The sequence below is a fragment of the Notamacropus eugenii genome, chromosome 7 (genome assembly GCF_028372415.1).
Source record: "Notamacropus eugenii isolate mMacEug1 chromosome 7, mMacEug1.pri_v2, whole genome shotgun sequence".
Classification (NCBI taxonomy): Eukaryota; Metazoa; Chordata; class Mammalia; order Diprotodontia; family Macropodidae; genus Notamacropus; species Notamacropus eugenii.
In genome coordinates, this window is record NC_092878.1 from 120817432 (window position 1) to 120840146 (window position 22715).

General features: G+C 40.8%; 1 protein-coding gene across 2 annotated transcripts in view; it reads right to left on the reverse strand.

Moving 5' to 3' along the window:
• The window catches only part of MCUB (mitochondrial calcium uniporter dominant negative subunit beta), an 80441-nt gene extending 60397 nt beyond the window's left edge, over window positions 1-20044 (reverse strand). Inside the window, exon 1 of one of the 2 annotated variants that reach the window (XM_072623932.1) lies at window positions 19682-20044. In XM_072623932.1, coding sequence (XP_072480033.1) covers window positions 19682-19723 — 42 coding nt within the window. In that variant the 5' untranslated portion in view covers window positions 19724-20044. The remainder of the gene's footprint in view (window positions 1-19681) is intronic. The other variant, XM_072623934.1, reaches the window with a different exon arrangement.
• Between the last annotated feature and the right edge of the window lie 2671 nt (window positions 20045-22715).

Consider the following 22715-nt stretch of genomic DNA (forward strand, 5'->3'; position numbering starts at 1 on the left):
ATAATAAAGAGTTTATTTCCCACCTAGCTGCTCTCCTGGATTTCAACATTGTCTCCAGAAGTTCATTTTCCTACAAAGATCTCATCAGGTCTGAAACTCACACCTACTCAGTAGCCCCTGCCCCAGGCCAGAGAGCTCCTCCATCTAAGGAAAGGGCCCAGGATAGCCATCTCATCATTTCCCACTGGTTACAGGTCTTAAGCATGCCCCCACATCAGATATCCTCTCTCTGCTCCTCCTTCCCCTTTTCAGCCATGATGTCATGTCTGTGGGCTCTTGGAAGGTAGTGACTATCTTTTGCCTTTCTCTTATCCCAAGCACTTAGCTGGCTTTGGGGGAGAAAGTGAGGCTGGTGACTGCATAGGCCTCCCTCACTTAAATCCAATTCACTTGCATGTCACGGCATCACCTCCCTGAGGTCATGGTCTTCTTTGAGAATGAAGGAGAAACAGGAAGCATGCAGCAGCAAGCGCTTAGCACAGTGCCTCTTAAACAGTAGGTGTTTAATAAATGTTTAATCATTTACACTGACAGACTATAGAGATAAGAGTGGAGTTGATAGTGATGCAAAAAAAAGATATTCAATCAAATGAAATCAAAGAAATGTAAAAAAAATACACAAAAGTCAGTATGAAGACTCTAAAAAACACCAAGAGAGGACCGGTACTATCACGTTAAAAATGATTTATACTTTTTTTTAAGACATCAAGCTTATGTGGAAACTGATGATTTCATAGTCAATCCTCTTTTCAGTCTTTTATTTTTTTCATGGAAATATTCGTGACTGTTGATGACTGTCAAGTTCACAATAAAAAATCTATTAAAAATGAGAGGGTATTTTTACATAAAAATTCTTGCTGGCAATATGCCCACCCACTCCTAACATGCATCTTCCCATTGCCCATTGGGTTATCTGAAATTTTGATTCTTTATTCCATAATCCATGGTTGTACAGCATCACCGGACAATTAAAAAGATGGGCTTTGAGGACAGATTATTAAAAGTTCTGTACAATTTCCTTACATATACCATACATAATATCCTGTTACAATAATTAGCTCTCTTTAATTACACTGAATTGAAAAACAAAACAAAGTCCCCCACGTTACAGATCAGTTCTGCAAACATTTATTTTTAGTTTGTGGAATAAAAGCAGTTTCATAATACAGTAAAATAAAAAGAGGAAAATGAGTTTCTGGAGACAATGTTGAAATCCAGGAGAGCAGCCAGGTGGGAAATAAACTTTTTATTTACCTTTCCTTTCCCAATAAAACCCCTCCCTTATAATAAATAAGTACAGTCAGGTGCAAATCTACTATGACAACTTTCAAATATATTACAAAATTATCATGTAACTGCACGACGTGGTACCAGAAGTATCTAGAACAATATTGGTCTAGGATTCAAAGGGCCACACTCAAGGACCTAGAGGGTCGCATGTGGCCTCAAGGCTACAGGTTCCCCACTCTTGATCTAGTCTCTGCCCTCAAGAAGCTTATATTCTTGGTGAAAGAATACATGTATAATTTTAACCCACTGGTTCCAATTCTGCTCCCCAATGTAACAAAATTTATGTCCTTTTCCTTTGTGATGCTTCAGCTGAAAACAACAAGTATCCCTCTGTATGGTATTCCCTTCAAACCGACATCACCATGATTCAGGACAATCTAGACAGGTGATAAGATGATTTTCAGGGTATGAATCCAGTGATAATATTTACTTTAAAACAATTCTTCCTACCTTACACTAGTGAGGCAGCTGTCCTGGAGTCAGAAGGTCCTGGGTTTAAATCCTGACTCTGGCACAGACTAGTTTTGGATTCAGTCAAAAGGCTACACTTGAGGACCCAGAGGGCCACACGTGACCTCAAAGCTGCAGGTTCTGCAGCTCTGGGCTAGAGGAACCTCTGAGTTCTCTAGGCAGCTCTGTAAGTGCCCAAAAGATGAGTTGATAGAGGGAGGTTCTTCACCTGGAAATTCCCTATGCAAATGAAATCACAGGTCCATTATCTATTTCTCCGTTAAGTTCCATCCTGACATCTTTTCAGGCCCACCAGTGAGTACATGGTCCTCCAAGATTAATCAGTATAACTGTAAGAACTGAGTTTCATAGATCCAAAGGAGGTAGGACAGCATGAATGCAAAAACACCACAGAATGTAAACTCCTTGAAGGCAAAGAATGTTTTTTTTTTGTCTTTGTATCCCTGATCTGGCACAGTTGGTACTTAAAAATGCTCACTGACTGTCTGAAAACAACACAGAAGGTCAAATGCACAAGAACTTTCAGTGCTGGGAGGTGTCAACTCTGGTAACAAATGGCCAAAGAGTCACACAGGTTTAGCAACCCGCTGTTAACTCCAAAAATACCAAAGAGCCCACACAGGTTATAAGCAAAAAGGTTTCTGTATTCCATTGGAGGAGAGACACATGTCAGGGCCTTCTCTAGCGGAAGACGAAGCTGTAGGGCTAAACCTTGATTTATATATTTGTGGCTAGACAAAGAATCAAATACCGTAATGTAGTAACAGCAGTGAGGCCCAACTGTAACAATATAGTGAGGCTCATTCATAGTAGGGCTCCATGTCTGGGCCTGCTGGTACTTGCCCAAGTTCAGGGACCATGAGTTTTTCCAGTTAGTTGTAACAATGTTCATCCAGAGGGTTAGTTGTTATGCCAAGGACTGTTGTTATGCCAAGCTCAGGGCACAGCTTGCTAAGCCTTAGCTCTCTTAATAATAAAAAGAGAGGGATGGTCTTGGATTCTGACACTGGTATGTCAGTAATATGGTATTGGGGGAGGGGTCCCCAGGGAGCCCCATCCATCACCCCACCCCTAAACTAAGATGCTCTGTTTTTTACATAGAAAAATAAAACACATTTGCCATATTTGTCTTTAAATGTGAGTCATGCTCTCTCGGGTCATTTACCTCAGTGTGCACCACAACCTTACCCATGTCTCTCTGTCATTCATTTCCCTCTTTCCATGTCAGAAATCAGACAACCTGACACTGGATCCATTCAGCTGGAACCCTTCTCCAGCTCCCATCCGTCAGCCAGTCTCCTCAGTTACAACACCTTCCACCCCCCAGCAGCTGTTTTTTGCATTTACAAACTTGAATTCTGACCTCAAATTCTAGTCAATTAATCATCACAGTTCTCTTTTTCCTCCTTTCCCTGGCCTCTTCTGACACACAGTACAGCTGAGAGGCTGTTCTCTTTCCTCTCGAGTTACAGCCTCGAGGGCAGCTTATAATGAACCCAATGACATGTCAAAAAGATTGAACCGGCTGTGATTGTTCCTTTTCTAAGAATGGATTTTTTTAAAAATGCTGAGCTTTCATTTTCTCCTCCCAGAAGTTTTGAGGGAAAGGCTTACAAGCATCCCTTCCAGGAAAAAAAGCATTTAGGGATAGAGGACAGTTTGAGGCCTCAGCGCTACCAAAAAAAAAAATTCACATAGCTGAATACACTCCAAAAGTTCTGTTTCTGAACAGACACATGGAAAGGAGAGGCGACTCTCTCTGGCTTTGTCTTACAGTATGAGGTTGGAACACTGAAAATAATGTCACAAATTTTTCAATGTTTAGTTAGTTTTGGTGAATTGTTTTCTCTCTCCTCTTTTATTTTTCATCGTACAGGATAGCTGCCTTCAAGGAGGCATTGGGAAATGTAGGTGATGTAAAAACAAAAGATAATCAATACTAATTTTTTTTTTAAAAAGGAAAGACATGAAGAAACATAGTCAAAGCACTGAGTGACCTTGCATTCTTGTCATGCCTGGACAGGTAAGTCAAAACAATGTCTGTAACTTAATGATGATGCTCCCCAAATTAATCAATCAATAGGCCTTTTTGTATCTGCTCTTACCCATCTTTTCCATATGTTTATCTGCCCATTATTCATGTCATTTGTCCCAGTAAGAATAGGGTCTCTCATCCCATGGCTCTGCTCCTTCCCCATCATCCATGGAGGCACTCCAGTTCAGACCTCTGCTCCCCTACGCCAGCCTTCATCTTTTCCCCATTTCCTTCCCTCATCCCTCCTATCACTCTGCTACATTCCTCCCCCACTTCTTCCTTACTGATTCAGAAGTGAGAAGATTCTTGACTGATCTTTGTTAAATTTATTTTGTCCATCTCACATCCCATAGATCTCTATACATCCAGTTTGTCAACAAATCCTTTCTTTCATTATGACATCTCCCACATCCATCTCCTACTCTATTGCTACTGCCAAAACTTTAGACTAGACTCAGTTCCTTTTAATGACTTCAGCCTTCTCTTTGCTTAGGGCTCATTCATTCATCGATACTTCTCTCCATCCATTCATTCATCCACCATGTATTTATTCAGTGCTTACTATGTCTAAGGTACTGTGCTAGACCAAAATGCCAAGTACAAAATCTCATCCCTGTCACTGAGGAATCTGCAACCTCTTAACATTCTTAGCTCTCCTTGTCTCCTGTCTCTCTGAGGAAGAAGTCCTTTTTATGGCTAAACTTTCATGTGTATGAATGCACCATCACTCTCCCCAGTACCCAGACACCTAAATTCAGAGCCATGTCTAACTCTTCCTTCTCATCCAAAGAGTTGCCAGGGCTTCTTGATTTTGCTTTCACAAACTTCTTTATGTCTATCAATTGAGTCATTATTAAATGCCTACCAGGCATACCAGGTGTTAGGGAGAGAAGGACAAAGAAAGAAGACAACCTGTATGTGATGTGCCCAGTCTAAGGTTTTAGTAATAGCAGGAGATGGACGTGGGAGATGTAGTAATGAAAGACAGAAGATTGGTTGACAAACTGGATGTGTAGAGATCTGTGGGATGTGAGACAGACAATATGAATTTAACAAAGATTGATCAAGAAGCTTCTCACTTCTGAAGCAGTAATGAATAGGAAGAGGAGGACAGAATGTAGATGAGTAAGAGGTATGAGGGAAGGAAATGGCAAAGAGATGGGAGGCCAGCATGGGGGGGTACAGAAATCTGTTCTAAAAGAACTGGGGCCCTATACCAAAACTACTTCATTTGGGCTGAGGTGGGTTTACCACAATTGTGAAAATAGGGAGAGATTTCTCCCAACTGTTCAGACAAGGCAAAACAGCAGCATTGAAAGGTGTATAAATGGAAAGGAGAGATAATAAGTAAAGCAACCTTGAGCAGTTTTAGCTTCTAAAAGGTTTCATCGATCTTAGAAGTGGCTTTCTCCATTTTCGGGGGAAAGAGACCTGAGGAATTTTCTTTGGGATAGGAAAACAAAGCCTTTGCTCTAAAGAGTTTCCTTTGATATATTTCCAGTAAGCAATGCCAATCTACTCACTAGGATAGCACTTGCCCTTTTAAAAGTCCTAAACAGTAGACATAGCTACCAACTCATTACGTAATGGCTAAGAACTACACCCTAGGCATTAGAGAATGCATTGTTACAGTCACAGTTTTGTGAACACCAATAAGGTGTTTTATCTCAGTATGTGGGTATACAACTGTTTATGACTCCTAGTGGTCCACAGTCCTAGTATTGACAGATGTGTGCCTGGAGAATGCAGGATACATTTTTAATATCATAATAGAAGAAAACTGAAGGTTCGGTGGTCCTAAGTTTCTGGCCAGGTTCCAATATAGACTTGTTGCTCATTACTTAAATTGCTAGAATTTAAACTAAAGGGCAGATGCTGTTTCAATTTTTTCTTTGTTGTCTTAGTGTTTAGCACAGCGCCTGGCAATACAGTAGATACTTAATAAATGCTTGCTGATTGATCGACTACATAATTATACACGTTGATGTCATCTCCTCCATAGAATGTAAGTTCCTTGTCCGCAGAGACAGCTTCCCTTTTGTCCCTGAATCCCCTGAACACATCAGAGTGCTTTGAAATCACTAGGTCAACAAGCATTTATTAAGCACCTACTATGTGCCAGACATCATGCTAAAACAATGTTGATACAAAAACAGGCAAAAGATCCCTGCTCTCAAGGAGCTCAGACCTAATGGGCAAGACAACATGCAAATGACTATGTACTAACTCAGTCCAAACAAGACATGATGAGGGTCTCAACTATGATAGTGACTGTGTAAATGGAGAGTAGGGGACAGATACGAGAGATGTTGTGTTTATCGGATTTGATGAGGCTTAGAATCTAACTGGATATAAATATGACCTGGGGGGGGGGGGGAGATCTCCTTGCCAAAGACATCCCAGTCCTTACAACATGCCCAATATGCTTTGACTGCTGAAGATCCACATGGAGGATTGGTGAGGCTATTTCTGGAAATGTATGATGGAGGGTTTCTTTTCCTACCTCTACTCCTTTGCAGAGGTAGAAGGTCTATGAGTGTATACATTTTCAAACTTTTTCAATGTACAGAGCAGTTTCCCTGATTTTTCTACTTTTTAAAATTTTTTTGTTATATGAGATGGTTCTCTGGGAGAGAAAGAAAGGAAAGGATACTGGGGAAAATTTTAATTAATGTAAAAAATACAAAAAAAGACAAAATATTATTTAGAAAAAGAGGTGTGAACTCGGTTTCCTCACCTATAAAATGGGAGGGGGTTGAACATGACCACCACTGAAGTCTCTTTCCTGTTCTAAATTGATGATCCAGTAACTGGTAAAAATTCACTGTAGTTATTTACCTGTCCAGCCACAAGAGGCTAGGATAAAACTGAATGAAAACTCCAGCCCCCTAGCTTTTTTACTACATAAGGCATCTTACTTGGGGAAAATAAAAAGATATTGGAACTAATTGGTAAGAAAAATACAAGCTGATAGAAGAGAATTCAAATTTTTATATTTTGTAAAAAAAAAAACATTTCAGCAGTATGTCATTGAAAAATCGGCAGGTAGGGAATTCATGTCAATTAACACAGTATCCCTTTCACTTTCTCTCCCAAATGATCTGATGCATTAAACAACTTAAACCATTGGCTCACTATTGATTCAGAAAATGCACCTCTTTACTTTAAAGTACCAGAGATTTAATTGAGTTGGAAGTCAAATCAGATTTCAACAGAAAGTCTGAGGTCACCCCAAATGCCAAACTCTGGGGTAAAAATAAAGCACAGAATTCCAAACAAAACCCCCTAGACCAAGTTGAAAATTCTACCCGAGAGTTGTTAAGGCTGGAGAACTTTTGTTTCCTTTGGAGTTTTTTGCCCAAGAATTACCGTATTGTGACCTAATTTCTTATGAAGTCCTTCCTCCCACTTCCCTTAAGTAATACTCTGAACTATTTAACTTTTAATACTTAAACTTTCAATGCAGATACTAATTATTCCTGGTAGTTGCATGGTAGGAGCACTTTGTGAATCTGACATAAACATGAACTAATACTTGAACAACCTAATTTAGAAAGGCATTTTCTTTGGAGAAGAGTCCTTGCTACTTTGCTCACGTGTTAACACCACCACTGTTGTTGCTGAATCACTTTTAAGGATGTTTGTCTCTTTGAGACCCCAATTGGGGTTTTCTTGGCAAAGATACTGGAGCAGTTTGCCATTTGCTTCTCCAGCTCATTTTACAGATGAGGAAACTGAGGCAAACAGGGTAAAATGACTTGTCCAGGATTACTAGTTAGTATCTGAATAGTTAGTTAGTATCTGAAGCCAAATTTAAGTCAAGAAAATGAATCTTCCTGACTCGAGGCTGAGCACTCTATCCACTATGCCACAAAGGTTAATCAGCATCTTTTCAGATTGGATATGTAAGATATCTACTGGGCATTCCTTTGATTTGGATAAACCTAAGTATATGCTATACATGTAATATGTATCTGGGTAAAATATATGTACATAGGGTAACAAAATCTAAATACATATATTTAACCAAATTAATATATATATTATATATTTGATAATATTCTCATAGCCTCAGTTTTACTAAGATATAACTCTATTGCTCTAACAATTCTTTTTATTTTTTTGTTGTGCTTTCATCTTGTTCATTTTTTGTTAATTTTTATTTTCCTCCCTTTCCTTTTTTTTAAATTGGGAACTTAACCAGCATCAAATAAAGTTAGTCAGTTAATAAGCATTTGTTAAATAATCATTCTGTGCCAGGCAGCATTCTGAGAACAAGAGATTCAAAAACAGACAACAACAATCCTTACTCTTCAAGGATCTCACATCCTGAAGAAAGAGATAATATGCAAGGATAAAGCAAAATTATGCATATACAAGATATCTACTCAGGAGGTAACTCAAAAGGAAGGCACTAATATAAGTGGGGCAGAGAAAGGTCATGAGAAAAATTATTATACTATCATATTAATAACTAATTATTAAATTGGAATCCAGGTTTTTTTCCTATTTTCTCTCTAGGCCCAACTCCTGTAAAAGACCAGTCTTACTCTGAAGGATGTGGCTAGCTGATGAGATTAATCATAGCCCTCAAGCAATGCTCAGATCGACCCCACCCAATAAGGAAACCAAATTTCTGTTTACAGTGTAAATAGAATCCAGTCTGAGTGAGCCCTTGCCCGGAGGGAAGGAACCCCAGTCTTTTTATTCCTTTATTACAGTTTAGGGTGACCCAGCTCAAGAAGGAGAAAACCAGCTGGAGAAGTCTGGATGGAGATGGACTTCCCTGTCCAGAGTGCTAGAGGCTGCTGCGTTTCATGATCAAGCCACGATCTCTGCAGGAGGAGCTAAAGACAACTATCTAGCCCACTACCTCATTAATGTCCACCAATCCCAGTTGAATTTCACTTGTCAGGGGAATTCCCTTTCAGAAGGGTCATTTAAGGTTTCCACAGTCTCCACTGGGGATGAGGGGTAGGGTTCTTTGGTTACCAGAGAAACCACTAACCATCAACTAACTGATTGCCAACTAGCCTAGTTAATAAATTGATTATTAATTACTCAGAAACTGTGTCTCTTGGGGGTTCTTCATTCATTTCAGTCATTCATCTGCAAAGTAGAAGAGAAAGAGGGGACTACATGAGGCCATGAATCTGTACCATGGACAACTGACTTTTCTTTTTAAGTATATAAAATTAAACAAGTTATTTTCAAAGATGTCCTGCTTGTGTATGCTGTGTATGCTCCCTTCTAATCCTTCTAGGATTCTTTTTTTTTTTAATCATTTCCCCTGATTTGGTAACCTCATTACTAAGTTCTGTTCTTCCCCTCCAATTCTTTCTGGCCAAAAGTAAAGAGGGAGGAAGGGAGGAAGGGAGGGAGGGAGGGAGAGACAGAGACAGGGACAGAGAGAGACAGAGACAGAGGGAGAGACAGAGGGAGAGGGAGGGAGGGAGAGCGGGAGAGAGAGGGAGAGAGAGGGAGAGAGAGAGAGAGGAGAAGAGGAAAATTCTCATATATTTCATCCAACAAAAAAAATCTCCACATTAACCACATTTGAAAATGTGTTCATGAACTCAAGGTTCATGCCGCACCTTGAGTTTATCCACTCCCTATCTAGAGGAAGGTAACATCACCAGCTCTTTGGAATTACAGCTGGTCAGCACTGATCAGATTCTTGGTTGCTTTTCTTAACAGTTTGTTATTATATAAATTACAATACAGGTTCCTCTGCTCACTTCATTGAGAAGCATTTCATATAACCATTCCCAGGTTTGTCTGACAACCATGCTTTTTAGTATTTTTAATGTTCAATAATATTTCATTGTTCTGTCATTCCAAAGGACAGGTGGTCCCTTAGTTTCCTGATCTTTGCCACCACAAAAAGAGCAGATTATATGTTTTAATATATATACACACACACACACATATACATATATATGTATATGTATGTATACATACAAAAACACATCCACATACATATATTAGAGAGACAGACAGATACACACACAAGTTATATTTTATATACTCCCTCTTCTTTCTCATCAAGATGAATGAAGATACAATACTCTGGTTAGTTTTTCCCCCTCAAAAAAGTCAGCTTTTAGTTTTTGCATTCTGTGATTGTTTAAATGTATTTTTAATGCATCCATTTCTCCTCTAATTTTCAAGATTTCCTCCTTTGGATTTGTAGGTATTCTCATTTTTAATTACATATTCAGTTCATCAATCCTATTATTTTGTTCACATCTAGACATTCTTAGGGCTATATAAGATTTGTTCTAAGGACTGGTTTAACAGTATTAGAGAAACACCGGTACATCATCTCATCACTGTCAATGTCTTTCTATGAATTATTAATGGCATGTCAATGTGCTTCTATGAATTGTTATGACCCACTCATATTTCAGGATGTCATTATTGAGTCTCCATTAAGGTGTCTGTCATTTTGCTTGTGCTTTTCTTCTTTATTGTGTCCTAGTACATTGTCATTAACCTGCATTTTATCAGCAGCCAAAAAATTATTAGCATTTCAGACTGACCTTCAATAGCTGTTTTCCTATTTCATTTTTTTAGGGTTCCAGAACTGTGACTTAATTGATATATGGCAGAGATGTCAAACATTCCTGCCCACAACACTCTCAACTGAGACCTCAACCAGTTTAAAATGTAATTGGGAAATACCTAACAAAAATAAATAAAAATACAATAAAACATAATGTTAATTTGAGGTTTTCTAAGTCAGTATGCAGGCCACAGGGATCTTCCTCTGTGGTTTATGGCTGTTGTTCAGTCCTTCTCAATTTAGTCCTACTCATCATGTCTCGATTTGGGGTTTTCTTGGCAAAGACACTGGACTGGTTTGCCATTTCCTTCTCCAACTCGTTTTATAGATGAGGAAACTGAGGTAAATAGGGTTAAGTAACTTGCCCAGGGTCACAGAGCTAGTGCGTGTCTAAGACTGGATTTTGAACTTAGGTCTTCCTGACTCCAGGCATGGCACTGTATATCCACTGTGCCACCAAGCTGCCCTTATATATAGCTCAGTGGCCCCCATTTCTATTTTGAGTTTGACAACATTGGTGCGGAATTTCAGTGTAGGGACATGCATCCATCAACGCAGATAAGCAGCATCATTATCTACCTTACAGTGGGAGATAATTATCACAGGCACTTCCAGGATGTGATCTGCCCATTGACAAGATCATGAAATGTTAGTAATAGGGAGCTGTGTCCAGTAGGGTACAGAACACTCCAAGTCCAAGGACCTGGTCTTCAAAATCTAACCCTTATCTCTAACTACATACCTTTGTGACTCCGGGCACATCTCCTCACCTCTCTTGGCAGAAGGCTCAAAAGCCAACCCTCTGAATATGCCACTCTGAGTCTAGTTTACATCAAGTTATGCTAATTATCTTTTTAAAAAATGTTCTGCTGTTTGAAAGCCCAACTCAACTAAATCATTTTGACAAGTGATTTATGTATCTGCTGGGTACTTTTTATCAAAATTACAATCGGTATCAGGATGCTTTCAGAGGATCTTCTAAAAAACCTCCTAAATACTTGAGGGGAGCCATTCCCATATTTGTAACACAAGTAAGTATACATCAGTGTTTCTGCCAGAAAAAAAATTAAGAGTTGAGAAAGCTATGAGGCCTAAAGAGAACGTCTATCTAATAAGTACAAATTACTTCCAGAACTGCATGCTTGGTCATGAGATGAAATTAAGAAGTTAATTTATTTTAGATCTAAAATAGTTATAATGATAACTCACATTTGTATAACATTTTAAGTTTTCTAAAGTGCTATGCCCAGGTTAGGTAGACAGATAGTATGAGTTTTATTATCTCCTTTGCTGTAGGTAAGAAAACTTCAGGTAAAGAAAGTATAATTCTCAACAATTTGCTGTTGTTTTCTCAGTCATTTCAGTCACGTTTGACTCTTCATAACCTCATTTGGGATTTTCTTGGCAAGGATACTGGAGTAGTTTGCCATTTCCTTCTCCAGCTCATTTTACAGATGGGGAAACTGAAGCAGAGTTAAATGACTTGCCCAGTGCCACGTAGCTAGTAAGTGTCTGAGGCCAGATTTGAATTCAGGAAGACAAGTCTTCCTGACTCCAGGTCTGGCACTCTTATCTACTGTGCCACCTAGCTGTCCCCCTCCCCAAAATATGTAGCATCAATTCAAAATCCAGTGTGTCTCTGTAGGCAAGATGAACAATTAATCAGCAGCAGAATCTGGGTTAATGGTACTAGACCAACGACACCGGGGCTCAGAGGATCTTGGGATTGGGAACTATTTTAGGTAAATTAGAGATCACCTACTCCAATCCTCTTCCTTTTTACAGATAAGGAAACAGAAGACCACAGAGGTTATCATTAAAGTTCACCTCATTTCCATAAGGTCAGTTGGTAACAATTAGTTATTTGTTTAAAAACTAGAGTGGGGAGGGCACTATACAATGTATTTTAGAACATGTTGGTTAGAGACAATTTATTGATATTGAAGTACTTCTGCTGAGAGACAGAGATAGATAAAAACAGAGACCGAGAGAGATGATACACATACATATACACACATACACACACACACACACACGCACGTGTGCACCCGTGCGCGCATCCTAACAGGCAGAGTTTCCCCTTATGTATTGAAAATTTCTCTCACTCAGTTCACACTCACTTACATTTATATAGTAATCAAGAAAAAAAAGACAAAATTCCACAATTAGCTAAAACAGGTAAAATGTTCAAATCTAGGGTCTTCTGATTTGTTTAAACATAATAATAGCTATTTCAATGTTGATGCACTCCAGAAAACTAATAAATAGCTTGATTCTATCCATGGTGGTTGCATACCAGTGAGTTCCTTATCTACCTAGTCCTACCCTACCCCTCCCCCAGGCAGCAATATCCCTAGTAACAGCCTCATCAGGTCTTAAATTCTTCATCTCCCCCTTCCCAATATTCCCCACATAGCATCGGTATTGATATGTCCCCACCCTGTGGTCGATTTGGCAGCACCACGCACCATTTTGTGCAATGTGCCCTGTGCATATAAATGTCTAGCTATGGTTCTACTAGGCCCACTCTGAAAAGTCTTTCTAGCTTGAAAGGGCTTGCTAGACTTTATGCTTAGCTGGCTTAACCCACAAGACCCTAAATCCATTTCTAAGCTTTGATGTTTCATCCAAATGGGACTCTAGTGGAAATTATATTTGCTTACCACCTAGAAAACAACCTGACTATTCTTTTGCTAACAAGTCTTCCCACTGGATTGTCCTGGCATCCACAGTCAACAAATTAAATAAGCAGTCATATATTTCCAATATGGCTTTTTTGGGAAGATTTCTTTACTAGTTTATAGCCTGAATCTTAAGCTTTCCAAAGAAGCTGAGTTCATTACGTAATTGTCGTAAAATAAATTTTCAATAAATTCTAGGTCTCCTAGGATATGGGAAGCACTGCTGCAGATGTAACAGTGGAATGACCTCAGCAGGGCAGGCACTCAATCCTCCATTTTAATCCTGGGTGATTTTTATCCATAGTCTTCCATCAACCTTTCACAGAGGAGCCATATAACACCATAGAAGGCCTTCATCTGAAACTTTCAATATGAGAATATTAAAAGGAAACCAGTGTAGCACATGGGGTTAATCATTTATTGCCTCACTCTTACTCCATGAATGGCCCACCTTTACTTGAAGTCAGAAATGTCCTTGAGGGATATCTTTTTTTACCTCTTCTCATATACAAGTCATCAGATAATAGGTTGTAGCTTTGTTATATTCACCACATCTCTTTCTGTCACCATTTGCATCCCCTGAAAATATGATTCCTCTGGGTTCATGATGGTCTATGAAATGCAAACATATGGCACCACTGGGAGATGGGCTTTGGGGGCATCAAGCTATTTGAAAATGTAGTACAACTGCCCCTGCAGTTCCAGTGTACCCAATTGTGGTTAGTTTGGTATTCATTTCTACACGTAACTTTTTTTTTTTTTAAGAAATTGAAAAACTTGAAGGCAATGGTGAAGGAACTGGTGACCATGCCAGTGGATAAAAATTGAAGAAACTTGGAACATTTAGTTTGAAGAAGAGATTTGGGGAAGTGAGAGGAGTGGTTAGGGCTAGAGGATAGAGGGTAATAACTATCTTCCAATTTGAAGGACTTAGATTTGAACCCAACCTTCTTTATTAATAGGAAGTTACAGAGAGGCATATTTTGACTTGAGCAAGGCAAAACTGCCTAACACTACAAACTGTCAGAAAGGGGCATCACAAAGAAGGTAGCATCCAAAAATAAGCATCCCCCCTTGCTTTTTGATCTTTAAGCAGAGGTTATGAGAGATGTATGAATTGTAAGCTGGTTAGAGGAGATTAAAAGATGCAAAAATTATTTACAGAAACTCTTTTCACGGTGGCAAAGAATTGGAAACTGAGGGGATGCCCATCCGTTGAGGAATGGCTCAACAAGTTATGATATTTGAATGGGATGGAATACTATCGAGCTGTAACAAATGATGAAGGGAGAGGCAACTAGGTACAGTGGATAGAACACTGGCCCTGAAGTCTGGAGGACCTGAGTTCAAATCCAGCCCCAGACACTTATTAGCTGTGTGATCCTGGTCAAGTCACTTAACACCATGAAAAAAAGGAAAGAAGGAAAGAAAGAAAGAGGTGATAAAGGGGATGATTTCAGAGAAACCTGGGAAGAATTGTTTGAACTGATGTTCAGTAAAGTGACCAGAACCAGGAGAACAATTTATACAGTAACGATAATACCAAAAAGGCAAACATCTTTTAAAGCGATGGGAATTCTGACCAACAAAATGATGAAACACAATTTCAAAGGGCTCATGAAGAAACTCTACTACCCTCTACCTCATTGAGAGGTGATACACTTAGGGTAGAGAATGAAACTTTTTTTTTTTTAATGGTGGCCCATGCAGGAATTGTTTTCCTTGTTTGTAACAGGGGTTTTGCTTTTCCATGCTTTCTTAATGGTGATGGGGTTGAAGAGGGAAAAGGTGAAAGAGAGAGAATGTACACCCGAAAATAACATTGCATTATTTTAAAATGTAAAGACAATTCCTGCCTTCAAATATTTACATGTCTTTCGTAAAACATAACGCCCAGAACTGAACACAATACTCCAGAAGGGTCTAACTCAGACAGATAGAATTCAATGAAATTATTACTTCCTTTATTCTGATTTGTACTCTTTTTGGTGCAACCTAATATCACTGAGGGTCACTGAGGTGGAGTGACTGGAGAGCCAGCCTTGGAGTAACACAGTGACTACAGAGTCAGCCTTGGAGTCAGGAAAAGCTGGGCAAAGTCCTACCTAGGCTACATCCTGGCCATGGTCCCTTAAATCTCTCGGTGCCCCAGGAAACTCCTGAAATTGACAAATGGTAGAAAGGTGGCTGATCTACATTGGAAGACGGAGTTTCCTCAATGTAGGTAGGTTTAGACCAAAAAAAAAAATTAAATAAACTTTCAATCAACTAAATCTCCTAAGCCTTTTTCACAAGAATTGCTGCCAGTCTGGCTCTCCTGCATTCCATACTGGCACAAGTGATTTTTTTTTTTAAGTCCTCGTGAAATCTTTACATATATCTCCAGTCAATTTCATCCTCTTAGGTCTGGCCCATTATTCCAGACTGTCAAAATTTTTCTGAAGCCTAACTTTGTCAACAAAAGTATTAGCTAGCTCTCCCAACTCTATATCACATCCAAATTTGACATTTATAAGACTGCTGAACCAAACAGGGCCAAAGGCAGAACCATGGGGCATGATATCAAGGACCTCCTTAAGTCTAGGATCGCTACTGCTGAACAATAATCACTTTCTTTTCTACAGAGATATTTATAAATCAAAATATGTTTAATAAAATAAACTGCACAAAATTAAAATTCAGGATGCAGAAGACAGTGTGCACCAGGAATGACATACTTATTAAATCCAAGAGGCAAAAAGACTAAATAAACTAAATTAACAAATTGTGATGGAATAAAAATGTATTCACAAGTTTAGTGTCAAAAATAAAAAAAACAGCTAAACTTTGTATTTAAGTCAAAAGTACAGGCTGGATTATATTTTATATTTTTAAAAATTTTAAACACTGCTTGAAAGAGCTCAATTTTTGTCAGATATGTTGACACATATCAAGGGTTTTTGGGTCCAAAAAGCAGGGAGTTCCAATTAAGAAATGCACAATTAAGCAGGATCTTTTAATGTAAACATTATTCATCAGTCCCAGTAATCACTCAAGGCTGGATCCCTACCAGGATCAGCATCAAACTCAGCAGGAGTCGTGGATTGTCCTGACAACGGCTCAGCCAGAATGCTGACATGCAGAGATGCTGTCATAAGAAATATCCATGAATACTGCCAAGGCTTTGGCCACCAGCACATCGAGGGCTCTTGTTTAAATGTCTTCTTGAGTTCTCTTTCTAGTTCTCTGTCTCTCCTTTCCCTTCCTTTTTTTCTTCATCTTTTTTTTCTTCCTCTCCTTTCTGCGACATTAGGGCTATGCTGACAAACTGTGTCTTTCTACCTACAAAACTCTGCCATCCAATAGATGCCAGTTGATCAATCAACATGCATTTATTAGGAACCTACTATGTTCTAGGAATTGTACTAAACACTGGAGATAAAACGACAAAAACTCCTCAAGGAGTTTATAGTCTAAGCCACTAAAGCAGGGGGAAAAAAAAGAGAATATTTTTCATAAGTCACTCCACTTCCCTAAAAAGTACATTCACATGTTGGAAGATGCCAGCACAAAAGAGAAAACCTTCTAAGATGTACCTGGGGACTTGTCTTTCTAGAGTGGTGACTCATGAACTGTCAAACAGTACTCAAATGCCTCTGCTTTTTCTCCCTGATTTAATACTGTTTAGGGGGACCTATTTCAAAGATTACTTATGGGGAAAAAAACATAATGGAATGATAATTTTCTACTCTACCAGGGGACTTTCAGATCAGATGGGCTCAAACACTTAACCACAGATCTTTTATCAAATGTCACTGGAGCAAGACTTTTGAAAGTTGGTCTTCCTAGTTAAAGTTTTGAGAAGGGGCCAGACCTCTTCAGGGTAGATTTCTGCCAGTTCTTCACTTGTGTAGAGAGACAATCATGGGGAGCAAGAGAAGCAAACAAGCATTTCATTAAATGCCTACTACGTGCCAGGCATGGTACTAAACAGTGTTACCAATGTGAACTGTTGTTCAGTTGTGTCTGACTCTTCGTGACTCCATTTGGGATTTTCTTGGCAAAGATACTGGAGTGGTTTGTCCTTTCTTTCTCTATTTTACCGATGAGGAAACTGAGGCAAACAGGGTTGAGTTACTTGCTCAGGGTTACACAGCTAGTAAGTGTCTTCATCACTGGACAAAAGTGAATCTTCTTGACTCCAGGCCAGGCACTCTATCCACTGTTCCACCTAGCTGCCCCATGCCCTACGTGATCTTGGGCAACTCCTCTTTGGGCTTGTTTTCTCACTTGTAAAATAAGAGCATCAGACTCGTAGTCTATGAGCTCCGTCTTAGCTCTAAGAAGCTGTGATTTGGTTTCTCAGAGTTTCATGTTAAAGAACCCTGATGTCGATCATTAGACTGCTACTTTGCATCAGCCACCAATTAAATTCTTGACCAGAGTGTCAGGGAAAAGAATACCCAGTTCACTTTAGAAAAGAGATGTATTCAATGCTTAAAACCGTAATGGAAATAGAAACAGGAAAGGAGCTAATGCTTCTTGAGATTCATGCACAGAGGTGAAACAGAAAGGCTGAGGGGTACCACAGAGCTTTTTGTACCTCTGTGATGCACTCACATTCAATTTTCTATTTCTTTCTTATCTCTGCCACTTGATTACAGGCTCACTAGAGAAGCTTAAAATCTAACTTTTCATATTTGTATGCCCAGCAGCTATCACACAGTACCTTGCACACAGTAGGTTCATAATAAGTATTTGCTGGATTGAAGGAGTGCCCACTAATTAGTCTAAACCACTGCACTGCACCATCCCATAGCTCAAGAATGCACTCTGGGGGAGACAAACAGGGGTGTCATCCTCTAGTAACAGATGGAGAAAGTGGTAAAGAGACTTTGAGAGAGAATTACACAGGAGGCAGCAAACATGAGTATTGTAAAGGGCCCCAAATCCATCAAGGATTTCCCCCATCCTTCCCTAAGAACAGGCTGCTGACAGAACTGTTCTACTTAGTTTTTGTTTGGGGGTGGGGGGAAGTGTACAAAGAATACATTTTAATGGATTCCCTGCACTACTAAGAACCCTGCAGTCCTGAGCAAAGTTAAAGCAAATAGAAAATGAAAGCAGAAGGATGAAATCAAGACTTCACTCTTGTCAACCAGTTCCTAAACAAATCGCAAAGTTGCCACCATTTTGTACACAGCTAAAAGCCCCCAAATTAATCTGATCTTTAAAAAGATGAAAGGATCCTGTGCTTTATTAGTAACCTAATAAGAGTAAAGCAAAACTAATTTGCCATTTGCCCTTCGGGTGTGTCTTCCAGTTGTCTCTTATGAAAAGACGAGGAGACGAGGATCCTTGGTTTCAGGCACATCCTACTGCAATCATTACTTGTGCTATGCCTTCTTACTACTGTTTCTTTTAAAAATCCGCACGCTCTCCCCTTCTTTCGTTTCCCTCTCCAAGCACTCTTTCTGAATTGACTGTAAAACGCAGGTGTCAAGCTAAGTCATACGGCTCAACGAGTCTGACTCATCCACCCATCAGGGGCCACAGCGACAAAGCTGAAGAAATCCTTCCTTTTCCATTTGCATGGTTTCTGAGCATCCGGTTTCAAGCACAATTGCCCTCTCCTGACATACCAATGTACCGTGCCATCGAAAAGCACTGGGCAGAGTTGTCTTCTGCCAAAGTCAGACCATTACCCTTTCTGTTCCACTTCTCCAGCAGGGAACAACAGACTTCCCAACCCACATCCACCCTGGTGGGTGCTTCTGTTTGTGAGAAAGACAGCTAAGCTGGCACCGAAGCTAACTCCCTCCCCTCCTGCAAAGACCAATATTGTTTTGTTTTGTTTTCTTCTAAGAAGTTTAGGGGGTTGCTTGGTCAGTTTTATTTGCTTATGGGGGTGGGGCGCAGTGGAGGGGGGGAATTAGGACTCCACTATCACTAGAACCAGCTGGGAAACGGCTTAGGAGTGAAAGAACTCTGAACGTGGACCCGAATTCAATGACACCTGTGAGAACTTGGAACAAGTCGTTGCTCTCTCTGGAACCTGAGATTTTGTTCTTACAGATAAATGAGGGGTTTGGATTAGGGGGGGGCCTCTGGAGGTCCTTCCCAGCTCCTGATCGGGAACTATTATAATTACATAATTGGGAATTAGGAACCCCAGGTCCTACCTGGGAGAACTTGGGCAAGGCACAGAACCTGTCAATCCATCAATCAACCAGGCTGGAAATTGTAGAAACAAAGCAAATACACACACAGTCTAATGGGGAAGACAACATGCACACAAACTGGGCTGGGGTGGGGTGGGGGGGTCTGAACAACAGCCCTGTGCCCAGCGCTTCAGAAAGGATCTGAGTTTCCTCATCAGTAAGTGGGCTCTTCCCGGTCCAGCCCTCTGAGCCCAGGATCCGAGGATCTCCTCGGGCTGGCCTGGCAGTGTCCTGGCACCCGCCGCGTCCCCAGCCCGGGTGCAGGAAAGCCCACCGGGCATGGGAGCCCCGCTCCGGCCAGAACGCTCGCCGTAGCCCCGGAGGTTCACTGGTCACTCCTCCCGTCCCCGCCCCAGACGCTGCCCGCTCCGGCCAAACAAGTGGCCAAGTTGCCCGACCGAAGGCAAACTTTTCCGAAAGCGCGGCTCGCTCGCCTTACCTGGGCAGCGGCGGACGCCCGGCACGCCCGGGGCAGCAGCATCGCGCGGGGCAGGATCCGGGCTGCGCCGGCCGCCGGCTCTCCTCCCGGAGCGGGGGCTAGGAGCCAAGGCAGCCCTCCAGCACTCCCGCACCGCCACGCAGCCCCAGCCAGCGCCCGCCCCAGCCTCCGCCTCCCGCGGCCAGGGCGGATTAAAGGGGAGGGTGCGGTCCTCCCTCTCGGCTCTCTGCACGTTCCGGAGCGCAACTCGGTTTTCTTCCCGCCGACCGAAAACTTTCCACCCTCCCTCCCGCGTCTTCAGTTTGGGGTGCCAGGGAGGGCTCTGGCCCCTTTCCGTCTTTCTCTGCCCACCCCGAGAAAAACGGCAGCGCCACGGGGCACACGGGGAGAGAACAAGGGGTTGGGCTCCCCCCGACCCGAGCTGCTGATGGCGTCATGTCTGGGCCCATTTGGGCAGCACAGGGAGGGAGAAAAAAAAGAGAGGGTGCACTGGGGCGAGAGGACCGAGAAGAGCAAAGAGGGGCACTCGTGGCACGGAAAGCGGACCTAAAGAGGACCCGGGAACAGCACAGAAAGAAAGACGTGGGGCTCATCTTGGTTATTTACAGAACAGCGAGACTCCAAAGGCGCCTCCTTCCTCTAGAAGGGAGAAGTCAGATCAAACAGCCTCTCCTGACCCACCCACTGCCAAGGAGGCCAGGGCACCATGTTGTAGCCTGAAGCCACCCAACCCAACGCTCTAGGAGGAAATCACTGTCAGTGGTACCAACTGCCGAGGCAGAGAAAGAAGACGTTGTGTACTTTGGCTGTAGGCATTTGGCTTCGGAAAGGAAAAGACTCCAATTTCACATGAAATCTTGACCTCTGAAGGAGCCCATTCGGATTTGCCCCTAAAGAAAGAGGCCAAAGGAGTGATTCGGTGGATTGCCAACAAAGAAATAGACCAAGAGAAGTCAGGGGGATTGCTGCAATTCAACTAATGAAGTCAACAGGCACTTATTCAGGGCTGACTGCGTGTGAGGCACTCTGCTAATCGCTGGAGATGCCAAGGTGAAAACAGTGGCAGCTCAGGCAAATAATAGCCATGTATGTGCCAATCTATGTAGGCTGAGTTGTAATTTCAGAAGGAAAGTCAGAAGTATTACTAGATCAAGGCATAAGAGCCAAGATGACTTGAGTTCACATCCCGACCTCAGCAATATTGGCTGTATGACCCTTAGCAGGGCAATTAATCTCTCAGTGTTCTAAATTATAAGTTGCAGAGAAGGTGCCAAACTGTACATTGCTAGATGAAATCAGGGCCAGTTCATATCTTTTATCCTGGTCTAGAAACCGGGCCTCCAGGCCTATCTATGCTTTAGGGCTAATGAGTTCTAGGTAGTTAACAGTCATTCCACTGAACCTCGAAGATGATAACTATGGTAATTCCTTGGAGCTAGATTTTCCTTTGCTTTAAAAGAAAGAGTGCGGATCAGCACATTCAGCCCAGTCAGTTATCCTCTATCTTCAAAGGCCTTCTATTGTATTCCAAGTTAGATTTGGCAGTTTATCTCCATATACTACTGGTGTATATTTTTTTCAATGCATAATTTAATTTTTTAACACACTTGTTTTAAATAAAGAACACTATTCCTAACTAATTTTTCAACATGGGGCAAGAAAATATATTGTATCAAACATTCCAGATCAAGTGCTGTAACTCAGACTAAAATAATTTTTATTAATATGCAACTTTCTGAGTTTTTGCTGTTTGTTCTACAAAGGAATTAGCCTTAAGCAATAGCAAAAGAGAATAAAATATTTTTATTTTTGTTCAATTCTTACCTAGCCTTTATTTTTTATTAATTTTTTAAAACAAATACACAATAAGAAAAGAAAAAGAAACATAAACTTAAAATATTAAAACTTAAATAGAATGAGATATTTTTTAAAGAAAAGTTTGGCAAACCTGCACCCAATTTGGCTCATTCAGACAATGGTCCCTTGTGATGAATTAGTTATTCCTATATAACTTTAAGTTCAAACTAGAATCACTTACAACTGGGAGTGTCAAGTGAGTTTCCAGGATTACATTTTCCTGTACATCATAGTAATGAGGACAAAATGGAGTGTTATTTGTACATGTGTACCTCATAACTATTTACTCAGATACATAAAACAGTTTAAACAAAGGGTGGGGAACCTTCGGCCTCCAGGCCCCATATGGCCCTTTTACTGAATCCAAACTTCACAGAACAAATCCTCCTGATAAAGGGATTTGTTCTGTAAAATTTGAATTCAGTCAAAGGGGACTTGAGGACCTAGAGGGCCACATGTAACCTGGAAGCCAAAAGTTCCCCACCCCTGGTTTGAAAAATGAGAATTTCAGAAGGTTGTCCAAAGTATCCCCACACTATACCTTCCCCCTCAACTCTCTCATTTGATTCTCACAACAATCCTTTAGGTAGGTGTTGTGATTATCCATATCTTACAGATGAGGAAACTGAGGCTAATGGAGGTTAAATGATTTGCTCACACAGATAATGAATGTCTGAGACCAGATTTGAGCTCAGGTCTTACAGACTCCAGGCTCTGTACTCTATCCATTGGGTTACCTAGCTGCCCTCCAAATCATGGAAAACACAACTTTACTTTCTTCTCACCCAACCAGGATCTGAACAATATTCCAAAGAAGGAAACAAAAGGATTTGGTGATGGATGGGTTGTGAGGGGTAAAAGAGAGAGAGAAGGGTGGAAGAGAACTCCCATGTGACAAGCTGTATTCTATTGAGAAATGAGGTGACTGGAACTGATGGAGAGAGTGAGGTATGTATGCTCAGACCTTGCCCATAGGTTGATGTGTTTCATTGGACTATAACTGTAACATACAGGGTTTATTTAAACTACTAAAACTTAAAACCACCCTCAGACTTTCACGACAATTTGTATTTGTTACAAGGGAGGACTTTTACTGGGGAAGGAAGGGGATGGGGGAAGAACATTAAAAACCTCGTTGTTGGTTTCTCTAGCATAAAAATCTTTTCTAGACTTGATC